We start from the raw sequence: 24,543 nt of genomic DNA on the forward strand, positions 1-24,543 counted from the left end.
CTCAACTGAACTCATCACTTATGATGTGCACATAATTCTGCTTTACCTCAAAAAATCAAAATAATGTTTATTCCTAGTCAAAGAGCTAAAACAGCACTTAAAATATATTAAATAAAAAACCCACTATAAAGTGTGCAAGGACATTAACATATAAAAACAGAAACTATGATAACAAATATCTTACTGAAAGTTTGCTTTAGAAACTTAAATATTTCTAGTTAATGCTGAATTTTAGAACATATTTGAAAAATAAAAAGCTTGGCAATTTAAAAATAAAGAAGAAATACCTACAAAGTCATTTTAGCCTACAGATACTGTCTGGCAAATTAACACTTTAAAGATAGAAAGAGGGGACTGGTAACACTAAGCTGAACTGACCATGTTTTTTAAAATAACCACATTCTATCACTGGCCATTCTTGGTAGAAAGTTTGCTAGTACCTTCTGAGATCTCAAACTGATTCATCGATTCACTTAAAAAGAAAGAGTGCTAGTATGAGCACCAATAAAACAAATGCCAGGTAAATTACAGAAGATATTTTAGCTCATTTTAAGAGTAAATGCTTGTAAGAAGAAAGTGGCATCCTGAAAGTGCTAATTATCTGTGAGCTAATTACAGACTGTTTTTCAATCTAGCTTTAGAATGCATCATGTTGTTATACTGTGTACAATGGGAACCTCTTCAATAAATAACCTTTAAACGAAAGGATAAATGCAAATGACATGACAAATTACTGGCTTAATTCAGATTATGGAGAATAGAGTGCACCTGTTGATCCATGGGTGGTTCAGGTATCTATTCTACTAGTTCTCTCAGTTGTCACCCAACTTAAGAACAAAACAAAACAAAACAAAAGCCAAGAAGAGAACTGATCTATACTTAGCCTACCCAGGCACATTTCAAATACAAGGTTTTCATAGGTCACATAAAAGAAAACCTTTATAGAACAATGATACACAGCATGCGGCAAACATGCTTTATTTCCTCTATCCCTTTTACGCTGCAGTTTTTAGTTAGCAGGAAAAAAATCAAATAAAGGAAAATTCAAGTCAGAAGGAACACAGTGTGAGAAGTTCCATATTTAGTGAGACAGATCAGAAAATTAAGAAAACACAGAAATATATTTAGAGCATTTATACTTGATAAACCAAAAATTCATTAAAAAACTCAGAGATCCTATTTAAATTTAGGAGACTACTGTCCTTGTTTCTCAGTCCATTTTCCCTTAGTACACTTTAAGCTTAGAAAGGGTTTTCTGTTTAACCCTTGTGCCTAATCTAGAAAAATCAGAGTTATTTTGTTATTGGCTATAGCTGTGTCTTAGGAAGAAAGATTATTAGTTTCCTTTATTTTGTCCTATAGTTTCCAAATGTTGTGAATGGGCATGCCTTTTGTAAAGTTTAAGATGGTATTAAGAAAAGGGGAGGAGGGGCTCAGAGGTACGATAGTCCTAAGTATCTCACAGAAGAAAATGCATAATTTAATGTTTCCCACTGCATTCTAGAAATTATTGCTATGTGAGTTTCATTCCCTTGGTATACTACGTCATACGTCAAAAGCACAAATGTCTACCAGCAGATACACAGGTTTCAATACAAACCCATCATGTATTTCCCCACTTTGTGGGAAAGTGCCCTTGACTCCATGATTCTAGATATATTTCTATAGGGCGTAAAACAAAATGTTCAAAGGTGAAGAGTGCTCTCAATTTGATTCATTCTGAGTCGTTGGAGAACTTCCCCCCAAATTCTCATCATTGAGGCTTTCCCTCAACATGGGCTTCTTTTATCTCTCTCTTTGGTATCCCTCTTTCTCTACTTTGGGAAGCAAACTGTGCCCCCTTAATTCCCAAATCCAAAGAGTTTTATTAAAATATTGTTTTATTATAGAAAATTTTAAAACATACTGAAAAGCAGAGAGACTAGTACAGTGAATCCCTATGTACCCCATTACCCAGGGTCAAACATTATCAACTCAAGGCCTATTCTGTTTCATCTATTCCCCTCCTCTGCAACTCCAATGGATTATTTTTTTTTTAAAGATTTTATTTATTTATTTGACAGAGAGAGATCACAAGTAGGCAGAGAGGCAGGGAGAGAGAGAGAGAAGGAAGCAGGCTCCCCGCAGAGCAGAGAGCCCCATGTGGGGCTCGTTCCCAGGACCCTGAGACCATGACCTGAGCCAAAGGCAGAAGCTTAACCCACTGAGCCACCCAGGCGCCCCCCAATGGATTATTTTTAAACAAATCCCAGATACAGTGTTTCATTCAAAAATATTTTAACATAGATATCTTTTAAGGATCCTTTTAATTTATTTTTTAAAAGATTATTTATTTATTTATTTGACAGAGATCACAAGTAGGCAGAAAAGCAGGCAGAGAGAGGGGGGGGGCTCAATCCCAGGACCCTGGGATCATGACCTGAGCCAAAGGCAGAGGCTTTAACCCATTGAGCCACCCAGGCGCCCCAAGGATCCTTTTTAAAAACAAAACCACAATACCATGATCATAATCTAAAAATATTAGTAATTTTTTAATATCAAATACCTAGTCAGTATTCAAATTTCTATGGCCTTTTTTTGAAGAGAAAGAGTAGTCCTCTATTCTCCCTGTTTACCACCCTCCCCCAATACTCTCAATCATCATTTCCTCCCTATTTTCCTGCTTCCCTAATGCTCCTTGAGACATTCCTTTCCCTTTGCTGCGACATGAAAAGATGGTTATAGAAACCTGTTGCTGACTCTCTTTTCAATAGGGTTTACATCAGGGGTTGACCTGCAGTGGCCACTTGTTTTGTAAATAAAAAGTTTTACTGGAACACAGCTTTGTACTTTTATTACTTATTGCCTACAGCTGCTATGGAGCTATAATGGCAAAGCTGAGTAGTTTTAACAGAGAACATAGTGCTTGTAACTCTAATATTTAATATCTGGCTCTTTGAAAAAAGTCGGCTGATTCTTAAGTCTATTACTAACAAGCCGGAGTTCCACAAATCTTGCCCCCTGGCAAGAATTCTGCTACTATCCCATTTGGCAGATGTACTGATCAGATCCAACCAGAAGTACCCCAGCCATTCAATTTTAATGTTTCAGACACAGGAAGTTAACATCTCTCTCTCTTCAAGCTATCCTCCTTCACAGTCACTAGAGTGACATTCCCAAGACAAGTCTTTTCACATAAGCTGTCCCCTGCTTTAAAAAGCAAAACAGCAACAAAAAATAAAAGCAAACTAAACCATAACCTTAAGTGGTTCACAGTAACTTCTTGAGCTTGGGGCATATAAGGCCTTTTATAACTGGGTCCAGTCAACCTTTCACGAATCCTCACGGTAGCAGATTACTCTGTGAATTCCTAAGTACATCACTCTCTTTCCTGTCTTGCTCATTCTGTTCCCTCAGATTCACACGCCCATCTCACTGCACTGTCCTTCTACTTTTAACCATGAAAAGAGAACCAAAAGTGTTTGTTACCAAGTGTCGCATGGGCTACAAAATACTTGATTTTCTTTATTAAAAGGAATCAAAACCCATGCTGTAAGTAGAGGTTTTTATATCAGAACCATTTCTAAATTAAGCTTTCATGTTCTCTCTTTAGCTAATTTAAAGCTATAAAAAGTTTAACTCACTTGTACATAATCCCTCAGAGAAACGGTAACTGAGTAGTACTAAATGGAAGAGAAGACTCTTGACTTCTCTAAGGATGCCCCAAGATCAGGTCATATTTTTATGGAGGTGAGGGTGGAAGATGAAGAAATCATTGGTTTAAAACCAGCTTCTCTATGGTTAAACATTACATACGAATACAGGGACATGGAGATTCATATCAGGTTCTGGTCAAAATCATGACTGAGATGCTTCTTTATGAAGTTGAATGACCGAGAACTCATTAGAGTAAGATGGTATCTCTCCTTGTGAAAAAGTAATGTGGAATATAAAGGCATAAAGTACAAATCAATAATCAAAAGAATTTGTTGTTGGATATAATTTAACATTACTTTGCTATGTTTTAGATTCAAACACCCAAAAGCTTTCAATTAAAAAATTTTTTTTAGTAAACAAAAAAGGACAATTTTTACTAAAATAAATTACATGCATATAAAAGACCCTATGAGCTAATTCACTATCTCCATCAGAATTAGCTTTTAATTTATGATAAACTACTAAGGCACAAACATTTTAATCTTTAATTACAGCTTCTCATTTCAACGAACTCATGGAGATAGAGATTATCTACCTACTTTCATCTCCACACATTCCAAGGATAAAGTATTTCTGAAGACCCCTGTAAACTCTGGGAGTCAATTTCTACCAATTCGGTGTGTCTAAACCTATTTAATCAGTGATGTACGGCTCCTGAGCCCACAAGTAAGGCATGGGAAATATTTCAGTTGCTTTGTGCTCTATCACATTTCGTTAAAAGCTGGCATGAAATAGCTATATAGCTGTTGCTTTCTAGGATGAGTTTGTGACAGCATGACCTGAAATGTACAATGCATTGTTTCTGTCTGAAAACCATAAACCTCCCATCAATATCTGGGAACATTTTTATCAACAAGTGAATGCTAAGAGCGCATTGCTTATAGCCTCCCAACTTCAAATCTAACTTATTTAACAGTACAAAGAGCCAAATGTGCAGTGATTCCTCTGAGTCCTCTTAAGAAAGGAAGCATTTCCTGGCTGTCCTAAATAAACCCAGAAAACCATACTTGATGTCCTAAGTTTAATGTGAATTTCTCAAAAAAGAAATCTCAAATAACTAAATAATTTCATAATGGAAGGACATAACAATCTTGTGCAGGTCGTTAGCCATACCACTTTCTTCAAGGACCAGAAGACCATATTGCTGTGTGTTGAATCTACTATTATGTCTTACTTCTTCTTCATGAATATAGGTAAATTATACCACTTGGAAAACTGAGGGATTATTTTTCATAAATAATTTTTTGGAACAAAAGGAATCGTAGAAACCACATGCTCCCATGCATGTCCCACAGTAAAGACAATGAAATCTACACTCAGACATGTTAAGCCACTTACCCAAGGACAGATCCCTGGTAAATGGAAGCATCTGGCCATGCTTTCAACCCAGGTCATATTGCCTCTTCGGAAACAGAATAGAGCAACAATAGGAAAAACATCCAGCACATTGGAATGGCATGAAGCTCTTTCAAAGGCATTCTTGTTACTCAGTAAATTCTAGATGTAGCAGGTAGTATGCAATCTTAAAATTACCTAGAGTGCTTGTAAAGCTACAACTTTGCTATACAAGTCAGTCTTAAGAACACAATAGCTAGACATATTAGAAAATCCCACAATATAATTCCTAATGACTTCATGTTTTTTCTTCATTTTAAAAGATATTTCCTATTGCAAAAAGATTTTTCCTTTTAAAATCTGAAACAAATTAACAAGCAATAGTATCAACAACAGTGATACTAGCTAATACTCCTGAGCATTTATACATGCCAGGCCCTGACCTAATAGCTTTCTGTGCATCATCTCACTCAGTCCTTACAACATGGCTATGAGGTAGATGCTATAATTGTTCTTATGTTAAAAATGAGACAACAAAGAGTTGATAAAGCTACCTAGGTCACACAGCTACTGAGAAGCAAAACCCATGCTTTCAGCCATTCCCTGCCTCAAATTAGGCCTTAACTTTGCTGATTTTTAGGGAAAAAAAAAGTTATTTCCTAGAGTTAAAAGGCTATTATAAATGATTACTATACAAATCTTTAAAACAAAAAACAACAAAATATAACCCTAAAACACCACCCTTCAAACTCTCCTTTATCTTGAAACAGACATTCACTTTTGACTGATTTGAAAAGGATTTTTTTAATAGAGATGATTTCCTTCTACAGTTTAGTCACTCATTTTAAAAACTGTTTCATTACTATGCTTAAAAAATGTACTGCTTTCAATAACAGTAAATAAAGTAACTTATTAAAAAAGACATAAAATTGGAATGTATAGGGCCAAACAGCAACTGTATCCTCAACGCAGCACATGCCTTGTTTTCTCCTCCTAGAGTTTGAGCAAACATCTGCTGCAAACAGAAGGACAGTCGGCTAGTGGGGAAGGTTTCTGACAGAGTGAAGGACTGGACACAGAGCTCAAAGAGTTTTTGCTCTTTAAAAATCCACCTGGTGTTTTAATCACTTTAAGAGTTTGATGGGGGGCACCTGGGTGGCTCACTGGGTTAAAGCCTTTGCCTTTGGCTCAGGTCATGATCCTAGGGTCCTGGGATCGAGCCCTGCATCGGGCTCTCTGCACTGCGGGGAGCCTGCTTCCTCCTCTCTCTCTGCCTGCCTCTCTGCCTGCTTGTGATCTCTGTCTGTCAAATAAATAAATAAAATCTTAAAAAAAAAAAAAACCTTGATGGGCAACAATATTTCTGTACATAATGTGGTATTTTAACGAAAGAACCCAAATTAACCAAATCTCAGTAAATGTGCAAAGGTGCTCTACCAGTCATCTGATCTCCCTCGCTCCTTTCATTTCTACTACCAGGGATAACATTATCAAGGTAAGCACCTATTTTTCTATTTTGAGGCCAAAGGGCAGTAAGAATTGAAAGAGCACTGACAACTTATTTTTTTTTTTAAAGGTTTTATTTATTTATTTGACAGAGAGAAATCACAAGTAGACGGAGAGGCAGGCAGAGAGAGAGAGAGAGAGGGAAGCGGGCTCCCTGCTGAGCAGAGAGCCCGATGCAGGACTCGATCCCAGGACCCTGAGATCATGACCTGAGCCGAAGGCAGCGGCTTAACCCACTGAGCCACCCAGGCGCCCGAGCACTGACAACTTTAACGTAGTAAGATTACGTCTGAAAATACAGGGGCTGTTCTTTCTTTCTTTTTTTTTTTTTTTTAAAAGATTTTATTTATTTGACAGAGAGAGAGAGAGATGACAAGTAGGCAGAGCAGCAAGCAAAGAGAGAGGGGGAAACAGGCTCCCCGCTGAACAGAGAGCCCGACTTGGGGCTCAATCCCAGGACCCTGGGATCATGACCTGAGCCAAAGGCAGAGGCTTATCCCACTGAGCCACCCAGGTGCCCTATATGGGTTGTTCTAATTGGCCCAGACTTAGAGACAAGACTGTTAGATTATACTTTATCCAGAAAGGAAAGAATCTTTTGAAAATAGTTGAATGAACTTTTTCTGACTTCAATGTGGGCTTGAGAATTTAAATAAATAAGGGAATAAAAAAATAAATTCCAGACTTCCAGAAAAAAAAAAAACCTTCAGGCATGCCACTGTCCCAACTCAAAGCTTAATAAAACACCTGGCAGGAAAGTGCACCACACATGCCCCCTGTTACAGAGATATCACCACCATCAGTGTCCTTCAAGTCCTTTCAGACAAGGACCTAAGTGTTTCCCCCTAATAAAGCAGAGTGCATTTTTACTGTTTTTTGTTTACTCTTTCTTTCATTCTTTCCTGACTTCTTTCCTTTTTTAAGAAAATCTACAAAAAGCACCATTAAGATCCACCACAAAACAATGGGCTATGTTGAGGACAGAATCAACAGGCACACCCCATCTCACACACTATTTACATATTATCCATAGCTATTTCTTCCTCAAAACGAAGAGTGAAAGAAAGGGAGAATGTTAGACCCTGAACCATTATCTATTAGAAGTTACGCTGGAATGTAATTGCCATTACAGAACAAGAACAGAAACTATTAAAAGGTGCTAGGGCAGGGTGTGAGGGGACACATCACGATACACACTAGTCTTAAAATCGTATTTAGAATGAATTACACAAAACTGTGATATTTCGAAGATAGGGCTTTATTAGCTGTTAACAGCATAATGCAACTAAAAAGTTATTCTGCTAGAATGGTTTTATATATTAGATGTAAACATTTTCCCCATTAATCTAAATTGAGTTTAGATTCTCAAACCCACTGCACAAAAAACTATTTCCAAAGTAAAAGTAAAAACTAGGGGCGCCTGGGTGGCTCAGTGTTGGTTAAGCCTCTGCCTTCCGCTCAGGTCATGATCTCAGGGTCCTGGGAACGAGCCCTGCATTGGGCTCTCTGCTCTGTAGGGAGCCCGCTTCCCCCGCCCCCTCTGCCTACCTCTCTGCCTGCTTATGATCTCTCTCTGTCAAACAAATAAATAAATTCTTTAAAAATAAAATAAAATAAGATAAATGTAAAAATTAAAATGAACTCTGGTAAATATGTATTTACCTCACATTCCAAAGAAACACTGGTAAATACTTATTTGTATAATGAATTATAGCCAATGTGGAACAGGTAAATACAATGTATCTTTCAATGCAAGCAGATTTTCCAATGCAATTAATAACACAGAAAGATTTAAAAATTTTAGGGAAGACCTCAAGAAGCTGCTACTGTTGGTCACTGGTGACTCTAAAAAATGCAGATAATTTCACCCTCAAAGCAGATATTCTATAAAGAGTTTATTTTCTTAAATTATACAGTATTTTTAAATTTTCTTAGTTATCTCAAAAATATGTTTAGTTAAGCAATTAAAATTGAAGGTATAAGGTAAAAAAAAAAAAAAAAAAACACCAAACTTGAAATACCCAAAATGTAAGTGTAGATTTAACAAATATAATTATTACAGTATGAGGAAAAATGAAGATTTTCAATTAGAGATTTGAGATTTTTCTTTTCTAATGGAAAGATGATGATGAAGCCAACTGATTACTAAAGAGACCAATTTTCAGTTTTATGCTAACTAAAATTTGAGTACTAAATAGGCCTACTTCTACTGACACTGTTATTTGAAACTGAGCTGATTAAATTTACTTGCTTTAAAACAGATGTTTCAATATAATAATTTGAGTACAGGTTTAAGGAAAGGAAGGGATTAGGATTCCAAGCTGGGTAAAGGAGTAGGCAAGGAAAGGCGGTTCCACTGGTGAGCCCTTAACCAGGCCAGGGTTTCTCAAAGTGTGGTCCGTGGACTAGCAGCATCTGTATCACCTAGGCACTTGTTAGCAATGCAAATTATCAGGTACTGCCCCTGATCTACTGGGGGAAAAAAAAGATCTCTGTGTGTGTGCACATGTGTGTGCATGTGTGGCTGTGTGTGTGTGTGGGGGGGAGCGTTCAGAAAGCTATTCAAGTGTGACAACCACTGCTCCTGCCTGTAAATCCATGTCCCTCATCATCTGACCTATCCATGTCACTGCACAACTTTTTCTAGCAGGATTAATAATCAAGAAGATGGGACTCAGACATTTCAAAACATTTGAAACAGGGGCTGGAAATGGAGGACAAAGTATTAAATCATTGGCTGTAAGTGAGCCACAGTAAGGGACGGAGAGTGAGTACTTGGAATCTATTCCCAAAAGATGATGGCTCCATTTACAGTCAATAAGGAAAAGAACATTCTCACTGGCTGTGAAGAAGTTTAACTCTCTAAAATGGGAAGCATCAGGAAAAGGAGACAATTTAAAAAGAAAAAAAGAAAAGCAAGCAGGTACATGTGTATGCTCCCCACAACCTGTCAGTGGCAAAGAGAAGAGGTAGCAGCAACTAGGACTGGATGGAACTGAAGAGCCAATGCTGCCTTGGGAAGGAATTCAAAACAGATCCTCATGAGGAGGACAAGGACTCCTACATATTTACAAACATGGACATCTTGAGGCCATAACACCATGTCAGCTATAAGAGTCACTGGAAACATTCATCTTTTAAAAAATCAAAGTCATCTGACCTCAGGCAATAACACATATAGGCACACCCACCACAGTAAAGTGCAGCCATGTGTGGTCAACTCTCTCCCCTGACTTCACACAGTGGAAGTCAAACAGAACACTGTATTGCAGCCCATACAACAGTGAGATCTTCTCAAATGAAGGTCCTCCCTTTTCCAGAATTGAATGGCAACTTCTTTAAATTCCAGAAGTTATTCTTCCAGCTCTTATCAGCTACCTAGTCCCGAGGCTGGCACCAGGCTTTACAGACTTGGTTTCTAGGTACATGATCTTAAAACAAAACTAAAAAACTTTCCTTTCCACTTAAACTCTCAAGAAGAATGCTGAAGCTTTAAAAATAACTTTTAAGAAGCCAGAAACCCAATAGTAGTATCTGAAATGGAACATCTACTGAACACAGGCATCTGAAAAGCTTGGCTCTAATTCAAGCTGGTCACAAATCCCACCACAAAGCATGGGCTAACGAAGGTCTCTGACTTTGCAGGAATTCTCGGAATAGCTCATATAATCTGTAAAGTATGTAATGGAAGTCACACATGATTAACTCTGTAAATTAATGGAATTACTGAGGTACTTTACTATATGTAATGATCAATCCAGAAATTAAAAAGTAAAATCATCTGATTCACAACACTACACATCTCCCCAGCTAACCAAACCAAAGCTTTCCAGCTCTAATATTCTGAGTTCTTGCCAAGGGAAGGCAGAACAAGGAAAGTGACCAAGTGATTTTAGAGGCCCCGATCAGTAGGAATGAGTCTGCAACAATCAGGAAGCAGAAAAAAAAAAAAAAGGGGGCGGGGGTGAAGTCCATAATCTCTCTCAAAGGAAGACACACTGTACTGTCCATCTATCTGACTCCATTTCTAAACAGCTAATCAAAGGTAAGGGCTGCTTGCAATAGCTCATATTGGAAAGTAGGCAATAATGGTGTGGAAATAAAGTACAGCTAACTGACTTCATTAAGGAAATGAATGCTGGCTCTGGTTTTCTTGGATAAAAGCTCTTTGGCTCAGTTACTGTGATTGTAAGACTATCGCAGAGCACATGTGGGCCACTGTCAGAATTACACAGGCCACAGACCCTGTCGAATGACAAAAAAGGAGGAAATCAAGGCACACAAGAGAAGTAAAATTATCATCTGTGTTGACAGAACAAGAAACAGGAATAGCCGATAGCTGATATCTGGAGTTTAGTTCAGCCTAGTCATGCAGATTCTACTAACATATACTGAGCAACTGCTACATAAACAAATGTAAGGGCTTGGTTATTTCATTCTATAGTGAAGTAACCCTAACCAAATTTTGAAAAACTGCTTCTTCTCCCGGTCTAAATATGACTCAAAATCATCACTTCTATTTGTGTGACAACTGTGTTGATTTCTCCCAAATTAAACCCTGTTTCAGGAGAAAAAATATTTTGTTTTTATGAAGTCTCACTGTCTCACTTGTCTAGTACTGAGACATAACACCATGCTACCAGAGGCTTAAGGTGTAACACTACTTCCTCTTGCTTCTCATAGGCTCTTGACACAGTTAATAAAATGTTTTATAGTTACCCTAGGGGGACCTTAAAAACAACTATCACAAACAGTATAAAATGTTTCTAATTTAACTGTTTCCTAGAGTTGGAAAGAACCAGCATTTATAGATCACACAATCTCAAAAGAAGCCCACAGCATTGTTCATTTTTATTTCACCATCAAACTGTACATAGCCTTTGGTCTTAAAAATAGAAGTGGGCCCAACCCACAAAGAACCTGAGTAATGTGACTTTTTTGTAGTCCCGTTTCAAGAAGCATGCATCTCAGTTTCAAACCTGTAACTTGATGTTCACATACAACTAATTCAGTGCAATTTAAAATCTAGTAGAGTCAATAACATTACAAAATTACAAACGAGAATAATGGTTACTTAATCTTTAGTCACAGACTTGAAGAACTATACTTTCACTTACTCTTATGTTTTAATATATAAAGAAAACAAAAGGAAAAGAACCTGTTATGTGGACCTACGTTTTGGCTGTGACATCCACATACTGTCCTGGGCGAAAATGGGCAGCATAAAGAGGGGTGCCTTTATGAAAAGAAAACAATCAATATGAAATTTGTCAGCCTGGGAACAACTTCACTAAACATAAACTACATCTAGGAAGACTAAAAGATTTCAAAAAAAGTAGAAGATTCTCTTCACAATTACAATTATTAGAAACATCAACAATAAAATAATAAAACTGTTCATCAATCATGCTTTAATTGTCTATACATGAGGTAGAGAACAATATATCCCAGGACGAGGCACATGATTCAAGAGTCAGGCTAACAGACCACAGATGGCTGATGGGTTTGTGCCTGCACAGAGGTCAATGTGGTACTGGCTGAAATAGGCAATTCACATGACAAACACAATGTTCTTATGGTAAATAAACGAGTCTGATGATTCTTTGTTATTTTGGTGAATAATAATATACTGACATTTAAGATACCTTTCCTTCCTTTTTTGTATAACGAAATAAAAATAAGAGTAACTCAAAAAATGCTGTGGCTGGATCAGATCTTTTTTAACCATTAGAGATAAGTTACCCAAAAATAGGAACTGTTTGAACCCAGGTCCACCGTACATTAGGCAGTAATTACCATATGGGTGATATCTATATAAAGCCCCTAAATATCAGATTTTTGGCAGATTGGTCACTGTACCAATAAAATATAGTTATTTCAGCACATGCCCAGATAGTTTCGAATTCTGAAAAATTGTCATCATTGATACCCCAAGTTTTATATATTAACATTTCTAAAACTAGTTGTATGTAAACAGAGTTTTAGTTAAAATGCACCAGAAAAAATGTTATTTAGAGGAATTTTTTAAGTGAAAGCCCTTCACAACATTGTATCAATTTGGAATTAACACTATGAGAATTATTTGACAATTAATCTGTAAATATTTCTAGGGCACTTGCCATATGTACTGTTAGAATTATAAAAGGTAAGACATGGCTCCTAACCTCAAGAATTTATTATCTAGGTGAAAAATCAGCATTAACATCATCAAGTAAGAGACTTTTATTAAAAAAAAAAAAAAAAGCCATAGTCAATGTAGTAGAGAATGCAACTGAATGGTAATTATGGCTTGTTTTACAACAGGGAATAAGGTACTATGGGATTTCAGAAGGTAGTATCCTTTAATGTAGAACCTAACCTAGATTTGTACGGGCAAAGAAAAACCCTGAATTAAGAAAAAATAGGGGAGATTAAAACTGACTCAATTTCTAGGAGGCTGAATGACTTTTAACTGCTGATACCTGACCACTTTTGATCCACAAAAACAATTCCACATGGTTTGAGCTACAACAAAAGTTAATAGGGACTTAATTTTTACACTTGTTACCTTAATTCCATTCACTTTAGCTTCAAACAACAAAACCTGCACTTCAAAAAATACTTTTAATTCTAGTTTATATCAAGGCTGATCCTGCGTCACTCCTTAATAAGGCTTATTGTAATTATAATTTACTTTGTGAAATTCAGTTCAGATATTAAAATACCGAATCTTATAAAACCCTTCTACTATCTGTTAGAACTCAAGTTGAAGAGATCAGGAAACTTTGCTTAAGTTCAAAGATGTCAAAATGCTGTTAACTACATAAACTGATAAAACCATGCTGCCAATCGTACTTTTTGACATTTCAGGGAGTCGGTAAAATACTTCAGAATTTTTAAGATAGAACCTTTACATCAAGGTGCTATGGTTAGTCACTTTGCTGTTCCATGAAAATTCTACCTCAGTGAGAATCTAGCTAATCTTCACCTACTAAAAGGACAGCCTACACAGAGTGAACTTCACATTTTAAAGGGTAGTATATTTTGAAAAATAAAAAAGTTAAAAAAAAATGAAAGTTGGTGTATTTATCTGGAGTGGCTTTTCCAAATGTGAAACTCTCTGTACACTAAAAAGAAAAGCGCTCCTCCCTCTTTAATGCAAACAAAGAGTTCTCTACAGTTCTTTCTAGTCAAAAAAGGAAAAAGACTTGTTTGTCCCTAGTGATTAAATCAGATACCACTTTGTATTTAAAAATAAACGTTTAGGACTTTGTATTGTGGATTCAACTTTACTGAAAGGCCTAACATTAAATAAATCACATACTTGGGTATTTTTGCCTCCCTCCCTTCCCCAGCCTCAGATTACCTGGCTTAATCACAGCATTATCTGTTACATGAAAGATTTTAACTTTCTGTTTTGGCGGCAATCCAAGTTCTTGGTAAAATTCCAATACAGATGTGGATTTCTAGAGGAAAAGCAGCACATATAAGTAACCCATGATACTGAAGGTGGAGTTCTGTGCAAAGAGATATAAACCAAGGTCTTAACAACCCAGAGAACAAATCATTAAGAGCATTCTGTTCCCCTAAGGAACAAAAACCACCACATTCTATTTAAGGGAGGTGAGATTTTGATCTATAACCCAATACATCCAGGATCCAACCAGACGCATGGCGTAGCTCATATATATTATTACATGGTGAAAGACCTTTATCTGTAGGAAAAGAAACAGCATTGTGCTCATATTTGAATTCTGACTGGAGGCTCTAAGTATCAAGAACCCCAATCTGGGGAAATTCCACTCTGTCTACTCTGCACCTGCTCCAAGAAGCTGGAAGAAAATATACTAGTCACATTCAAATGTATGACCACAAACTTCAAAGTGAGTCCCAAATGTGGTCTGGCCAACCTACCTTTCCCTACTTAAATTCCTCTCACAGTCTCCAAAGCCCCTTCCTTTTCACAACCCCTTTTAAAACCTCCAGTATGTTTCCCTCCTTCTCCCCTCTTTGAGCTAACCACATTGCTTGAGATTTCACTAAAAACAAACAAACAAAAAAACCCCAGAAAAAAATGGAGCATTTCCCCAAGGTCTTATCACCCAATCAAACAGCCCACATAAGCACTTCCCCTCCCATCCTCACACCCCATGCTATATTGCACGAGATGCGCAGTTTTAGCAAATGCCAATGTTAAGGCCCTTCTGTTTGGAGACTGTCGTTTCACTGATCTAAGGTGTCATCCAGGTGTCAGTGCTTTTTAAGCACGCCCTATGATTCTGATGTGAAACTGGGACTGGAAATCACTATGACAAGTGAACTGTCCAAGCTCTTATTAGAAGTCAGATCCCTCCCTCTGTACTCATCCGACCCCTCTCTTACCTGTTCAACCACTTTATCTTGAAATTGTTCCCACTGCCTTCTGAATCACCAATTTCCCCCTTTCTACTGGAACTATCCTATCCAAAGATGTCACAGTAACTCACATTCAAACACTTAACCTTGACTACAGTTTCCTTTCCATTCCCCCTTAAGACAATGCTCCTTGAAAAAACTTCTGCTCAATCTACTTTCTATCTTCCCATTCTCTCGAACCTACTTTAATCAGGTGCCTGCAGCCCCTGAATACTCAATGCAAAGTGCTTATCAAGGTCACCAACCATCTCTATGTGGTCAAATACACTGGTCAATACTTATCTCACTGGCTCTGCCAGCAAAGCTTGGCACAGGTGACCACTCATCCTTGAGACTTGCACACTCTCAGTTCTTTCATATACTAACAATACCACATTTCTAACTTCAATCGCAAATTCTACTCTGAACTACAAATTCACTCGTACAACCACTAACTCAGTATTTCACTTTGGTATCATACAGCAACTCAAGTTTGATATGTCTAAAATTGAACTCAACTCCCCCCAAGCCCCCCCACCCCCCGGAAACCTGCTTTCCTCTGGTTTTCCAAACTTCAATAAATAGCAACTCCATAACTCAGCTGCTTGGACCCAAAATCTTGTGGATACCTTTGAATCTTTTCTTTGTCATATCCCATGTCTCACACACCAGCAGTTCCTACAGATTCTATTAAAAATAAAGCCCACATCAATTACTTCTCCCCTGCCCTCAAACCACTGTCTTTTGCCTGGATTATATTAATAGCCTCCTAATTGGTTCCCAAATTTCCACACTGCTGACACCATTGTCTATTCTCCAGTCACACATGTTCCTTTTGAAACTCAAGCTAAATCATGTCTCCACAATGGTGATCATCTCATGCAGAATCAATCCTAAATCCTTAACATGGTCTACAAAGTTCTGTCCAATCTGACCTCATCTATTACTCTCCCCCTGGCTCACCCTGCTTCAGGTACAATGCATTCCTCACATTTCAAGAAGACATTAGACAATAACCTTGGATCCTATGCACATACTACTCCCCCTGCCTGGAATGCTTTTCAGATTTTTGCAGGACTTGTTCCCACGCTTTATTCGGGTCTCTATCTAAACATTAACTTACCTTTCCTGATTATTCTACCTAAAATAGCACCACTTTGTCACTTGCAAACCCCTCAGCCTTAGTCTACAAAGCACTTCTCTTTGTCATGATACACATTTTTTATTGTGTATCTTCTAAGCCATGGCCTCCCTTTATCATCCCCAATCTCACCAAAATCTAAGCTTCTTGAGAAAAGAAACTTTAGTTGTTGCTACATCCCCAGCTCCTGGTAGGTCCTGCCACCTGGTTTTCCCTCCACCATGCCCTTTTTTCTGTACTGTAAACACACTTGAATAAAAAATATCTTTGAATAGAAAACTTTATGAATATCTCATTTCCTTAAAATAATGTCCCGGGGCTTTTTCCTTTTCTTAGTTCTTAAGACTCTTGATACAGATTGCTAAAAAACTTGACAAAAAAGTTGTTCCACTTTCTATTTCCTGATGTGAAGAGTGCCTTTTTCCTGGGACTATAACTAACACAGGTGTATCTATCTTCCTGATGCTCTTTCCCCCTCAACTTCCCCTCTCATCACAAAAGAAACACCTGCAGGTCAAGGAACCACAGTACTCTATGTATGCTTACTTGTGCCTGCCTAAGCCAGTCGCTTGGAGGTAATTCTTCCCCAACCTTGTACCTCCAAAGCTCATTAAAAATTTGTTAAATATATGTCTAGTCTCAGCTCCAGTAATATTTCCTGTCCTGATTCCTGTGTGGGCAGCCCTGCCAGAGCAGACTACTCCTTGGTCTATGCGATCTTTAGACCTTGCCTATATCTCAAATATTGTCCACATTACCTTACACTTATCAACTTACATGAATATTTGCCTGCCTGCTGGAGCACCTGGATGGCGAGCTGTTTTATTCACCTATGTTTGTAACTTTAGAGCTAAGCACAGTTACAAGTCATATACTGCAGAAGTGAGCTAAATGAATGGTGAAGACACAAAAGATGGAGGACAGACATCCATCTGTGTGTGAAGTTCTGATTTGCCTCACCAAGTCACACCTTTCCACTCTCGCTGCTGCATCAGTTTTTGGCACACAACATCACTGTGTTTACAATGTTATCTTCAAGTCTGGTTATTAAAAATTATAGGCCTTAAATAAAGATCATGACTTATTCTGAATATGAACAGATCTTTAAGAAACAAAACTACGAAACCAAACCAAGAGTAATTTGTAGTCAAAAAGAACAAAAAAAAAAAGCAAGAACAGCAGCAACTAAAAGACCCGAAACAACTCAAGACGATGCCAATGATGTACTGAAAACCGAGCATCACTGTCCCCAATCCAATGGAGTATGTGCACAGCCAGTCTTAATTACAGAATATATGAATATGCAGAAATCTTCAGTTATTTGATGATTTCAGTTTAAAATGTAAGCTGTTGGTGCCACTTTGTAACCTACTGAGAAGGCTGCATTTGGTAGACATGAAATTGGGTGGCACTGGCCTGTAATGTTAATTTGTGGATCAACCCACAAGCCCTAGGAAGTCCCTGGGGACCTCTAGTGGAAACATACAACAGACCCTGAGAAGCCCTGCTCTGGATGTCCACGAAAGGTTGTTTTGTACCTTACAGTGTTCCCTCAAGAAGCTATCCTTTCCACCTTTCCTCCAAGAGTGATGACATAAGTTCATCCCAGTCATTCCCTATATGTTTGCCTACCACATGCTGAAATCTAACACAGATATTCAACACCACCCTTATTAAGGCCCCTACTTTTCTTTTTCTTTTTTAAAGATTTTATTTGTCAGAGGAGAGAGAGAGAGAGCACAAGAATCGTGAGGGACAGAGGAAGAAGCAGACCCTACTGAGCAAGGAGGCCAACACAGGACTTGATCCCAGGACCCTGGGATCGCGACCTGAGGTGAAGGCAGATGCTTAACTGACTAAGCCATCCAGGAGTCTTTAGGCCCCTACTTTTTAACTCCAATCATGCACACTTCCTCCATATCAAAGCAAACACATAAATTCTCATTTAAAAATGAGATTACATTTGCAACTGCAAATTGCAATTATTTTCCTGATGTATCAGATTTAAATTCATTATATTGTAGAACAGAGTTTAAATTTATTCTTGACATTCACATATTCTATCTGATGATTTTAAAAACATATTCTTTTATTAATATCAGTTTCTAAGTATGTGAGGAAGCTTCTAAGAAAAAAAATTCTACTTTTTCAGAAACACAAAATGGTAAGATAAACATCTAAGTAATTACAGACTGAGACATAAAAGGTAATACATACTTCGTGATTATATCCCAATTTCATTAAAATTAAATAATATTTTCTTTTAAAAATCAAAATATCATAAAACTAATTAGGTATCAGTTGTGAGAAAATCCAGAAGCTCAAGTTGAGTTGAAAGCAGCAGCAGTGTAACAGAAGTTTTTTTTTTAACTTCCAAATAAATGATTTCAGAAGGCAATTTAAAAGACTGACAGCAGTGTCACACTTGGATAATCCCATCTACGAGGCTGCATTTTTTTCTCCCTCTTTCGAGTTCTCTGCAATTATCCTTCTCACAATGAAAATGCTTCTCTGCTCCTAAGATGAATTGATTTAATCAACTTTTAAGGCTACTTAACTTCCTATGTTTTTATTTATAATAAGTTACGAAAATAGCAAAAGCAAAACAGTCTAATTTCTTGGAGGCCTAAGTTCTTTATAGAGTAAAAGACAGAAAACAAAACAGATCTACCCCTATTATAAATAAAATTGATGCAGTCAATTCATTTTAGAATACTTAACTATTTGATATTTTATATTCATAGGTCTATGTTTTTAAAACCTTCTATAACCAATTTACTTGCAGTTTCTCTAAAGGTTACACTATACAAGAGAAAGCTTGTATATTTTTAGTTTTGAAAATCTTTTTCCTTTCTGAACCAAAATTCTTATGAAGAATTCTAAAACTTCATTTTCACATCTTATTTGAATAAAGGTCATTCAAAGACCAAACTTTTTCTTAATATTGTTAATACATGTCCTCTGGACCTAGAAAATTTATTATCTTCTTTTTTCCTTTTTTTTTATTTAAGATTTATTTATTTTAGAAAGAGAAAGAAAGCACGCATGAGCAGGGGAGAGGGACAGGGAGAATCTTAAGCAGACTCCGCATGGAGAGCAGAGCTTGACGGGGGGCTTGGTCCCACAACCCTGAGATCATGACCTAAGCTGGGAACCAAGAGTCAGTTGCTTAACCAACTGTGCCATCCAGATGCCCCTAGAAAATGTTTACCTTGGAAAACAAGAAAGACCCTTGTAGCACTTTCCATACAAGAGAACTAAATTAAAAAATCTGTGTAAGGTAAGTGGCTGGAAATCCACCACAACATAATCAAGTGTCCAAATCACCTAGCTGTGTGGTATATTCACTAAAGAGAATAAAGCTTAATATATGTAGACCACAGTCTCAGGTATGAAAGTACTATCATTTCTGCAATTTTTTTTTAAAGATTTATTTGACAGAGAGAGAGAGACGACGAGCACACAAGAGGGAGAAGCAGGCTCACCACTATGCAAGGAGCCAGAATCTCAGAACTCTGGGATCAGGGGCGCCTGGGTGGCTCAGATGCTAAGTGTCTGCCTTTGGCTCAGGTCATGATTTCAGGGTCCCAGGACTGAGCCATGCATCAGGCTCCCTGCTTGGCAGGAAGCCTGCTTCTCCCTTTCCCACTCTGCAAGCTTGTGTTCCCTCTCTCGCTGTTTCTCTCTCTGTCAAATAAATAAAATCTTAAAAAAAAAGAAAAAACAACAACCCAGGGATCATGACCTGAACCAAAAGCAGACGCTTAAACAACTGAGCCACCCAGGCTCCCCATTTCTAAAATATTTTAATTATTAGTATTAATAAAATCTGTAGGACATCTTCCTCACTAAGTAATAAAATAGAATAAATTGAGTTGCCAAATACGTTGGGGGGGGGGGGGCTTTTGTTTTCTCTTGAGAATTAAGACATTAGAGAACCAATGTAGACTTTTAGAACTAAAAGGATTTAGCAACCTTCAAGGCCAATTCCCTGTTTTCTTGTGTAAGAAAATACATATTCAAAATAAGTGGAGTGAAGGGAGCTAATTGGAGGAGTCAGAATTAGAACTCAGCTCTTCTGACCCCACATCCACTTGTTTTTCCACTACCTCATAGTTCTGGAAATAATAATTACAGATCTGTTGGAGCAGAATGGATTATCCCAACATCTTGTTTGACTCAAAAATATCAAGGCAATAAAGTCATGAACTTACAAAATTGGCAATGAAAATAGATAGTGGTGCTAAAACATTAACAAAAACACAGAAGTACAATTAATGAGAAAACAGGCATCTATCAAAGCAAAGAATTATTTACATGAAGATTAGCATGTATTTACATATTTTAAAAATGCAAACATCTGAAAAAACCTGACATTTTAAAAAAAGTTTTCATAAATATTTCACTGTGCTTTTCATTACTGTGAAACTACTTAAACTCCAAAATTATTAGCCAATAAACTGTCAAGAATTAATTGCAGACTAAAATATATATAAACTATACAATACCCTAATATGCAAAAGTAGTTAACTTCTCTAACACTTAGGAGACAGGCCTCAATGGCCTCTAGTTCTATCAAACTATAGGACTCCCAACAATTTTAATCACCTTAAACTCACTGATCAGTATATCCCACTATTTATAGGACAACTCTTCCTGAATTTTCTATAAACACTTCACACACTTCTCTCCTCTTCCAAAACTTCCCTTTCCCTGTCACTATTCCAGGTTACAGAATCCACACTGAACTAGGTACGCAGGAATTGCTCTAAGCCGGTGTCCCCTTACCACATACTCAGCCAGTCTTGTACAATTCCCTGCCCTCTCCAAGCCCAATTCAACTACTTTGGGTCAAAAGCCTTTTAGGCAACTCTCCCCAGTGCTTAAAACAACTTCCTAAATGTTCTCCCTATATCTAGATTCTTCTAATTTAATTAACTAAGACTATGATTTGACAATATCACTGCCCCAGTTGAAGAATTCAGAAAGCTCCTGGGAGTCTACACGATGAAGTCTAAACTCTTCAGCACTCTACCCTGACAGGTACATCTTTGCACCTTTACCATCTTCCCCCACTGGCCCGCACACTCACACACTTAAGAGTTCATATACCACACTTCTCTTTCCAAGCACACATACTCTCTTCCATGTGTCTCTGCAGAAGCTAACTGAAACTAGTAACTCCAAGCTGCAGTATTTGCCCATCTGCAAAATGGGGATAAAAATACTATACCTAAGAGGTTTGTTGCCAGGATGAAATGAGATTTTTGAAATGTGTCTGATATGTTAAAACAGGTATTCCTGCTGACATGCTTTTTCTTTTCTGGTTTCCACTCTGTGAAACCTTCTGGGATTTTCCCAAGCAGAACTGGTCGTCCCCCTATTCCATGCTTCCTGCATGTGTAATCCTATACAGGGATGGCGGATTTATTTGCTCATCTTTCCCATTAGCCTATGAGCACCCAGAGGGTGAATGTTAAGATACAATTAAGAAAGTAAGATCTGAAGTCTGACTGTCACCCTATCTTTTACCAATGGGTGGCCCTGAAGGAGTTCCTTAACCTCTTTAGCCTCAGTAACAGGCTTAATGGTTATGTATCCACATGTAATATGTGCTCAACAAAGTTAACTATGATAACCAAATAGGAGTTTGGTTGTCCAATACTTGCTAGTTTTCCTATTTACCATACATGTTCATTTCATAAACAATTTACAGTGGAAAAAATGTTTATCTTAGGTATAAGCACAATGTTTTAGTAAACTTGAGGATGTTTCATTACTTACTAGTGAAAACCATCACCATTTCTAGAAATTCTCTGCTTTTAGTCATTCAACAGAGGATACTAACTGCACAGACTTCTCAAATATAAGTTATATATTTAGCATTCTAATAGTATTCTACTTGGGGGAAAAATGCTTTATTTCTAAAAACCTGATGTAGGTTTTAATATAGCTCTATCCCAAGTATTGAAAGTTCCTTCTAAGGAGGGTCTAAACTGAGTGCTTCCTGTGCTCTAGGGACTTAAAAATTTTTTTCAGATCTTAGGACTGTCACATCACCATTCCTACCCACATAGGAAATGTTATCGGTTCTCTTCACATTGCAGAGAATCATGCCTAGGGAGTATACATGATGGGATGGTTCTGGAGGCTTACAGACTCAAAACAATGCTGTTTGTATGTGATGCCAGTCCTGTTAAAGTTCTTGTTAACATGATGAATATAATTTATTCGTTCTCATGGATGCAACAAGAAAGGACTGTATTTTGCATCTTCTTAGGAAATACAGTGTTTGCGAAAGTATTTGAATTGGTATAAAGTTGTGGGGTTTTCAGTTTATGTGAAATCTTAACAGACTCTACCTTTTAGTTTTACATGTGTGTTTTAAGAAAATTACAAATTTTGATGATGAAAGATACTTAGAGAAATATACACAGCAGTGAAAATAAAAACAACTTCTTGATTATATGATATATTGTACCGTATTCTCACATTGATGGTGACAATGTCAGATTAAAAAATGCACAAAAAAATGTTCCTTCTAGTATACACAAATTAGTCCCCACATGTTGCTGGTGTCAGGTATTCAGACAACTTAGAAAAAAATGAGAAATTAAACATAAATGACAAAACAGCTACTATCTATTGAGTATCTGTGACATGCTAAGAACATATGAGAAATCTCATGAATCCTGTTAACAAACCTCATAAGTAAGTAGTATTTTTATCTCCATTGAATAGATGGGCATATACTTCAGCTCAGAGGGTAAAGTTACTTGTTTCAAATACTGAGGAGAGATACTGGAACAAACTCAAATTCTCTCAGAATCCTGGGCTCAATGGCTTCACTAGCCTGTCTTCCCTCAAACCCACAATTTACTACATGGATAAACACAAATTTGACTATGGAATCGCCTCAAAACTTAAAGAATTCAGATCTGAAATTAATGAAATGTACTCTTCTAAAGACTGAAAACATATCCTTACATGGAAACGTGATACAGTTTTTCCTCCTACAGTTAGGGCCGCCCGTTTTCCATTATGGTTTTCCTTTGGTGTGTATTTTAGAACGTGACAGTCTTGTACCTAAGGAAACAAATATAAAAAACAAAACAAAACTAAGTATGTGCTAAGATACATTTTAGCATATCATACCAGCCACATTAAAAGCCATAGAACAATTAGGGATTCCCTAACGTTAATTTATCCATCATTCCTCTAACACCAACCACAATCTTAAAATACAGAAATAACTTTAGAAAAAAAAAAAATCAAGTACAGAGCACACAGACAACACATACAGAAGAGTGCCTAAAACACAACATAAACATTCTACACAACAGAATGAGTATTTATGAAGAAAATACGATTTACCGCCACCCATGTCGAGTAGTAGAATCTACAAAGCCTCTGTGTGTCTCTTCCTAGTAATCTCCCACCCCACCTTTTTTTTTTTTTTTAAACCCCTAGAGCAGTGGTTCTCAAAAGTGTGGTCCTCAAACAAGCATCATCAACATCACCTAGGAACCTGGTGAAAATGCTGGTCCTCATGCCCCAGCACAGACCAACTGAATCAGAATATCCTTCTTTTATAACCCTTTTAGGTGATCAAGGCTCACTAAAGTTTGAGAAGCACTACCCTGGAAATAAATACTATTCTTGATACATGGTAATCATTTACTTACTTTTCCTTACAGTTGCTACCTTTGAAAGCATGTAGTTTATTGTTGCCTGCCTTAGACTTTGTAAAAACAGAATCAGGTTGTACTTTTCTGTCTTACTTCTTTCACTTGTTTATATTACTAAGTTTCATCCACAATGCTGTGTGTAACTCTCTTCTGTTCCTTTTCATTGCTATCCTGCATTCTGTTACATGAATACCATGACTTAATCTTCCATTCTGCTACTGGACATTTGGGTTATTTCCAGTTTTGGAGTACTAAGAACAACACTGCTGTGAACATCGTTGTAAAGTAATAAAGTTCAAGTTTTCTACTAACATTCAGGATTGGAACTGCTATACTACAAGATTCACCTGTCTCAACTTTAACCACATAATTATGCTGTTTTCTGAAGTGGTTGTACCAATGTACAATTCCACCAGTCTTTCCTGAAAGCTCTCTAAGTTCCCTAGAGTTTTAGGAACTTATAATCTTCTCTTTGATCAGTCAGAGTCAATAAAACCATCCTAAGACTTGTAGGCCTCTGGGCCTCTGTGCATGAGCTCTCATTTTAATCACCAACATCTGTCTAATCACTTGTCTAAGATGAGACCCCAAAGATGAACTCAGGTGTCCAAACTGATTTGGGGAATGATGGCCTCCTAACACTATCAGTAATTTCTCTAATAATAATCATAAAGACAACAGCAGCCAATGTAAACTGGACATTTAACACTGTTTTAAGAGCTTGATATTTATTTCCTTGTGCAACCCTCACAAAAACCTTTGAGGTTTAGGTATAGGTAATAACTATTTCTTTTACCAAATACA

At 37.2% G+C, this 24,543-nt stretch overlaps 1 protein-coding gene across 1 annotated transcript in view; it reads right to left on the reverse strand.

Annotated features, from left to right (window-relative positions):
* The window catches only part of MRPL3 (mitochondrial ribosomal protein L3), a 41,944-nt gene that overhangs the window by 13,848 nt on the left and 3,553 nt on the right, over positions 1–24,543 (reverse strand). Inside the window, exons 4-6 of the mRNA XM_059390926.1 lie at positions 23,039–23,137; positions 13,883–13,982; positions 11,713–11,773 (exon numbers count right to left, since the gene is read on the reverse strand). Coding sequence (XP_059246909.1) covers positions 11,713–11,773; positions 13,883–13,982; positions 23,039–23,137 — 260 coding nt within the window. The remainder of the gene's footprint in view (positions 1–11,712; positions 11,774–13,882; positions 13,983–23,038; positions 23,138–24,543) is intronic.

This window comes from Mustela nigripes, chromosome 2 (assembly GCF_022355385.1).
Source record: "Mustela nigripes isolate SB6536 chromosome 2, MUSNIG.SB6536, whole genome shotgun sequence".
Classification (NCBI taxonomy): domain Eukaryota; kingdom Metazoa; phylum Chordata; class Mammalia; order Carnivora; family Mustelidae; genus Mustela; species Mustela nigripes.